This window comes from Ammospiza nelsoni, chromosome 19 (assembly GCF_027579445.1).
Source record: "Ammospiza nelsoni isolate bAmmNel1 chromosome 19, bAmmNel1.pri, whole genome shotgun sequence".
Taxonomy (NCBI): Eukaryota; Metazoa; Chordata; class Aves; order Passeriformes; family Passerellidae; genus Ammospiza; species Ammospiza nelsoni.
Window position 1 is genome coordinate 7959380 of NC_080651.1, and position 6707 is coordinate 7966086.

At 44.7% G+C, this 6707-nt stretch overlaps 1 protein-coding gene across 4 annotated transcripts in view; it reads left to right on the forward strand.

Moving 5' to 3' along the window:
* RECQL5 (RecQ like helicase 5) overlaps positions 1-6707 on the forward strand; it is a 37907-nt gene that overhangs the window by 6699 nt on the left and 24501 nt on the right. For all 4 annotated transcript variants that reach the window (XM_059485616.1, XM_059485617.1, XM_059485619.1 and 1 more), the window contains 2 exons: positions 801-963; positions 1288-1370. In XM_059485616.1, coding sequence (XP_059341599.1) covers positions 801-963; positions 1288-1370 — 246 coding nt within the window. The remainder of the gene's footprint in view (positions 1-800; positions 964-1287; positions 1371-6707) is intronic.

The following is a 6707-nucleotide window of genomic DNA, read 5'->3' on the forward strand; positions in this document are numbered from 1 at the left end:
CCTGTTCCTGAGCTGTTTGTGTTTGAAGAAACACATTTGCTTGCTTTTGTCATTTAATCTTTAGCTACACCCATATGCATCATACCTGCCCTTGGGTCATGCTGGCTTTGAGGCAGACTTGAAAACATTGGCAGCATTACTGTGCAATCCTCCCAAAACAGGTATAAGCTGCATTGCTGAATAGTCAGGTACAAGCAGGTTTTAAGCAGTCTTGCAGTGCTGTGTTGAAAGCCTTCCTGCAGAGGTTACATAAAATTTAGTAATGATTCTGTAGTCATATTTTTTGGTTAGGAAGGTTGTCTTCATCTGAGAAGCACAGTGAGGTGGAGTTTCCCATGGAGATTTTGGCTAAATGTCTTTTTAAAAGAAGGTATTTAAAAATGTGTTTTGTAATGGTGCAGTTGTGTCCCACAAAATAAATATTACTGTTTTATTAATGCTTCATTTTATGATAAAATATCCCCAGCTACTTAATTCAGTGTTCTTATTCCCAGTCTTCATAGCTGCACAGTTGTATGCATATTTGGGATACTCAAATGCTCATTCTTTTCTGTCCATGTGGAGTGGCATCCTGCCCACATGCTGCCCAGGTGCATTTGTTTTCTTACAGCTCTGCTGCTTTCCGTGTCTTGTGTGTTAAGAGGACTAAAACTTCAGTGTGCAAATTCTCTTACTGTGTTCCATCCTCTTTTATGTTTTCTGCCCTGTTTTTTGCTGTTGTTGATGCCCACAGACACCAGACTGGTGTGTGGAGCTCTGAGAAACCTGCAGCCTCACATTCCCTGTTTTACCCCCTGCAGATTTGTTGCCCACTGGAATATTGCCAAGTCAATGGCTGGGTATTACCAGGAGTCTGGCAGAGCTGGGAGGGATGGAAAACCATCCTGCTGTCGCCTCTATTACTCAAGGAATGACAGGGATCAAGTCAGCTTCCTGATCAAGAAGGAGCTCTCTAACATCCAGGTGAGAGCTGCAGAACTGTACCCACCTGCCTGCATCACCCTGCCTTGGCTCTGCTCTGCTTTGCCTGCAGTAACCTCTGCATATGAAGAGATGAAATGAAATGTTCTGACTCTAGAGCTGTGTGGAGCCCCATTTCAAAGGCTAGCAGAAGGAAGGGAAGCAGGGAAGGAAAAGGCTGCCAGAGCCAGAGGAATAGAGCAGAGACAGGGAGGTGTCTGTAGCTGTTTGCCATGTAGCTCAGAAGGGTTGGATTTGATCTTTGCTAGAGTTACTCTGTGTAAATTTACATTGAAGACTACAGTTCCTTATCCCATCTACTTTCAGGAAAAAAAAGGCACCTTAAAAGAGTCTGACAAAGCTGTGATGACAGCTTTTGATGCCATTGTGAACTTCTGTGAGGAGCTGGGGTGAGTGCATTTCTTTCACAGACCACTGTTAGTGCTGGGGAAAACATGCCCTGTTCTTCCAAGAAACTGTTATGGCTGAGATCCTGCATGTGTCCCTGAGAAATCTCTTACCACTCCCACCTCTGAGCTAACTGAGACTTTGGTCTTGGAGTCTGACCAAGTCAGGGGGATGTTTAACTTCTCTGGTGATACATTTTACAATATTCCATCTTTGATCATGGGTTTACTTTGTTGCATTTGCTTTTGTTTTGACTCTCCTCCTTCAGTACATCACTTTTCTCTTAAGGGGGCAGAGAGCCATGTGATGGAAGCATTTATATTTAATGTCTCTGTAAATCTCAGCATCTCCACTCTGCTGTGTCTGTGATTCTCACTGACCTTAGAACGACCTGGTGGTGCTTAGAATGTTTCAGAAACAGGCTCAAATTATGGACGTGCCCAATCTAAATGCAGACTAGCAACCACAACATGCCTTGTTCAGGTTTAGTTCATGCCCTGCATGCTGTAATTGTACTAATTGCTGTTCTATGCTGGGTCAGACATCAAAGCTGTAATTTTGCCAAGAAGAGAGCAATGTATGTCCACTAACTGAAAATGATCTTTGTGTGTCATGCTTACAAGTTCTTCATTCAGTTTCATTTTTCACATGTGGGTCTAGAACAGCTTTTTCAGCATGAATGTAACACATGCTGCTTTTCTGGTGCCTTGGTGAGAGTGTTCTCCTCTCGTCATATTTGGCAAACAAATCCTGGGTTTATGGCATGGTCTTGTTTGTACTGAAGTGTGGCACAACACTGAGCCCCTCAAAGGGGCACTTCTTTGTCCAAAGTCAGGGTGGTGCTGTGAAGGAGCTGCTGGGAGACTTCTTTTCTAAGAATTTGATCCACTTGTCTGAGGAGCTCTGCCCCAGATCACAGATGGCTGTTGTGGCTGGCTTTTGTATAATCATAGAGTGGTTTGGGTTGGAAGAGACCTTTAAGATGACCTAGTTCAACCCCCTGCCATGGACAGGGACACTTTCCCTTAGGCCAGGTTGCTCCAAGCCCCATCCTACCTGGCCTTCCAAGGGATGGGGCATCCATAACTTCTCTGGGCAACCTGTCCCAGTATCTCACCACCCTCAAAGTAGTAATCTGAGTAAGGGAATATCACTGACTTAATCAGAAATCACCCCTCCCAGAACTTTTCTTCCCTTACCCGGCTTGATCCACTCTTCCAACTGCAAATCATGGGGTGTGCACCCCAGAGTCACATAGTGCAGCACCCCTGCTTGGCTTCCCTGCTCATAACTCTGCAGGTGACTGAGGTGCTGTGGAAAGCAAAGCCACATTGCATTTCTGTTTTACATATTGAATTAATACAGTTCTACTCACTATCTAAACAGTGAAAGCAAACCTCAGACTGTGACCTTGCAAGGTAATAAATAAGAACAAATAAAGACAGACTGTGTTCTGGCAAGTAAGTTTTTGCATAGTGTATTTAGGCCTGAGTATGACAGAAGAACAATGGTCTAAGCTGCTTTTAGAGAGTGGGTTCAAAGCTTTCAGGGCCAGAGTTTCCTACTGCCCTTTTACAAGATGAAAACCCCCCTCCCAACACATGTAGCTGCAGCAGCAGAACACATCTTTATCAGATTTAGGTGGTGGCTGACCATTTGCCACCCCTAGCTGGTGGTTTTGCTTGAAAGATGAAAATCAGAGATGAGTTTACTTTGGTATTCGCTGAATGTTGCAGTTCCTGAATCCAGACAGCCTCATGTACTGAGTTTGCTGTGGCCTGCAGAACAACTTGCTGGCATTGGGACATTGTTCTTGATGCAGGGAAGTTGCATGAAGAGAAATAACCACACAGGGAGTGAGGTGAGAGTTTTCTGTGAACAACACAACCAGGTTGTACCCGGGCTGGTTCTTGCTCAGCTGTACCGAGTTCTGTGTCCCCACTTTGCTGTCTATGAGCCACCCCGTCTGTGCCTTGGAGATGTGCAGCACCCAAAGATAGCAGCAAACAAAATGAGAGCAATAAAAACAGAGCAGAAGATGACAATCACCACCAGCCCTCCAAGAGCCCAACCACTTGTTGCAATCAGGCTCTTTAGGTCTTGCAGCTCTGAGGATGCCTCTTGCTCTAGTGACATGCTGGCTTCCACCCTGCTGGGGACAGACAACAACAGGGTTAGGTCTTGTATTCTCTCCATGTCCTCAGCCCCAAAACCAGTGCAGGTATGCATGGTGTCTGTGCCTGCAGGCATTCCCCTCCAAAAGGAGGGTCACCCTTCACAGAAATGGGAGCATAAACCAGAAGAAATCCAGCTGAGACTGGTTTAACAATCAGATCTAGAGAGATTTAAAGAGGAACAGCTGCTTGCTCTACAGCAATCTGTTGAGATTTATTTTAATTGTAGCTAATCAATATTCTCAATAATACAGTGTCTCTCCAGCATGTGCAATATGAACTCTGTGTCAGCTGTACAGCCTACACATGAAAGACAAGTATTCAGTGGGAGAAATTCCTTGATACCATTGCAGGGATCTTTAAAAGGGAGAGTTGGGGGCTTAAACTCTGAGGTCACAATGGAGATTAAAGGAACACTTACTTTAAAAAAATCAAGCAAAAAACCCCACCAATAATAAGCAAGGATCATGTACAACTTGTTTCTTCCATAGGGCTTAGAATAGTCCAAATATGTTAATAAGGGTGTCCTAATTTTATGTTAAACTCCTGCTAATGAAGTTTGCTTTAGTAATTGTTTCTGTTACTCTGCAATAAAAGCATAAATTTTCCGCCCCCAGGGAGGTCCAGTAATAATTTAAACTGGGATCTCAGCGGGTTCTACTCACTTGCTCTTTCACTGATACTTTGAATAATGACTTCACTGTCAGCTTTCTAAAGAACATCCAGCATCTCTTACTGAGCATCTTGTGGTTTTACTAAAGCTTCTCTGCTTCTCAAGGGAAAGGATGGAATATTTCTCACACTTTCTTGCAAATGTGATTATGCATATGCAATACAGGAAGAGCTACAGGTTATTTTTGAAAATTTGCTTGATTTGCTGCCTCTTATGTCAGTATCCTGCATACTCTAAGAAGAAGAATTACTCCTGTAAAGTGTTTCATCCTCAGCAGGCTGGATTTGAGTTGAAGCACAAACTCACACTTGCTGAAGTTTTTGTTTCTTTCTCAACAGCCAGATTTATTCAGTTAATGGTTTGTTTTCTGGGTAGATGGCAGATCACTGTGCTCAGCCTTTAACCAACCAGCACACAGGACATCAAAGCTGTTCTGGATTCCTTTGCCTTCAAGAATGAGGCAGTCTGGATATAAGTTCCATAGACCCAAAGACAGACATCCCGTGGGACTGCATCCCCCAGGAAGTTCCTGTCTCTTGTGCTAAGTGCAGTTCACCTCCCAGAAAGGAGAGCTGTATGACATTTTATAAATACCTGAAGCTGTTGTGGTTTGTAGTAGGTGTTTCCTCTGTTGTGTCCTCTTCACTCCTCCAAGAGATCTTGGCCTGTGGTGAGGGGACCCCTTGCTGTACCTGGAGACTTGTAGAGGTAACCTGGAAGTTTCCTCTTTGGGCTGAAGTAAATGATTAACAGCTGATTAATTCCTGCAAAGGTGTGGCTAATCTAATCAAATGAAAGGCCTTGAACCCAACTTAGAACCCAGCTGTTCCTCAGACATTTCATCCACTCCTACAGCTCTGGCAGGGCTTGTAAAGGCCCACTGTGGTCTCTGTCTGGGGCAGGCTGCAGGATGTGGTGGAGAGAAGAGGACTGTGTTTCCTGGATCCCAACTGGATCTGTGTTGCAAGCTCCAGTAGGAGACTGGAGTGAGACTGAACAGGATTGCCCTGCAGTCCAAAATTCACTGTGACAGTTCAGGTGAATAAACCCATTCCAGAGCATTGCACTGAGGTGAGCTGCAATAAAACTCTCTATCACTTTCCTGACTGGAGAAGGACAGAGGGATGGTGCTGGAGAGAGAAGGAAGGGCAGAAGGAGGAGTGTGGTATGTGACACTGCCTGTATGTAAAAGGAAACTTATTTTTCACAAGCCCGTGAAAAATAAGGAAACTTACTTTTACACTGCCTGTGTAAAAGGAAACTTATTTTTCACAATCCAAGCAAACCAGAGGGATAATGTTACAGAACAGAAGCTATTCCATTAAGTCATTAGTAGAACTTCAACCACTTCTGCTGGAGGGGTTGGCCTTCCTGGCTCTTTGAGGTTCCTCAGGGAAAGAAACAATTTCAACACTTTTTATCTTCACAACTGAAGTAGTGTGTTCCAATGCAGTTCCTCCTAGGCTTTCACAATATGAATGGCAGTTGCTGTGTTAGAAGCAGCCTTGCCTTACTCTGTGCTTTTCTGAATTTCCCTCTGCAGGTTGAAACAAGAGGATCCATCCTCACTGCTGCTCCCTGTAGGTGTCTGTATTTCAGTACTGATCAAAGCCAAAACACAAAAGTTTGTGTGAGTGCTGAGCAGGGACCCAGGGACCAGCAGGTTTGTAGTCAGCAGAAGCTGAAGAGCTGCAGGAAGCTGGGCACTTGCTGGCATCTTTCAGGCTACCCTGAATGCATGCAAGAAAGCAGCAGATCAAGCATGGCATGTCTGAGTCCAGCTGTAGGAATAGTCCAGCTGAGTGCAGTGGTACGAAACAGAACATCAGGCCTGTGAGGTCCAAACAAGTGTGTAGAAACTGACCCCCTCTACATGGTAGCTGGTCCTCTGCTCCAGAAAGCCACCTGAATCCTTTAGAGGATTGCCTGTTTTTCTTTCCTTCCCTTTTTTTTTTTTAACACTGCTGTGTTTATTCTGTTTCTAATTCAGGAACTTGCAGTGGCTGAGATAAGACAGGAGCCATTTCTCTCGTTCCTCTGCCTGGTATCTGTCAGTGGTTTAACTTGTACCACCACTGGGAAACATGCATTTGTGGCTTTTCCTCTTGAGATAAGGCCTGGCAGCTTGTTCCCAGTGACAGCAACCTGTCAGCCCTTGGTGTGTGTCCAGCCTGCCAAGCTTCCCTGTGTCTTTGCACAGGCTGGCTCTGTGCTGCTGGAACAGCCCTCAATGGGATGCTGTTAATGTCTGCAGCTGGCACTGTCTAGCACAAGCCTGGAAGAAAGTGAGCTCTGTTCTTCCCTGGGTCTCGTGACTTAATCTAGATACAAAAACATCTGTTGAGTCTGTTTCTGCAAAAGAGATTCTGAGGCTCCCGATGTCACTTTGCCACTCATTTGTGAGTGAAATGAGCAAAGACTTATGTGACAGGAGGTTGGTGTGATGCACCTCTGAATGTTTAAATTGATGCCATGCTTGAGATTGTTTCCCC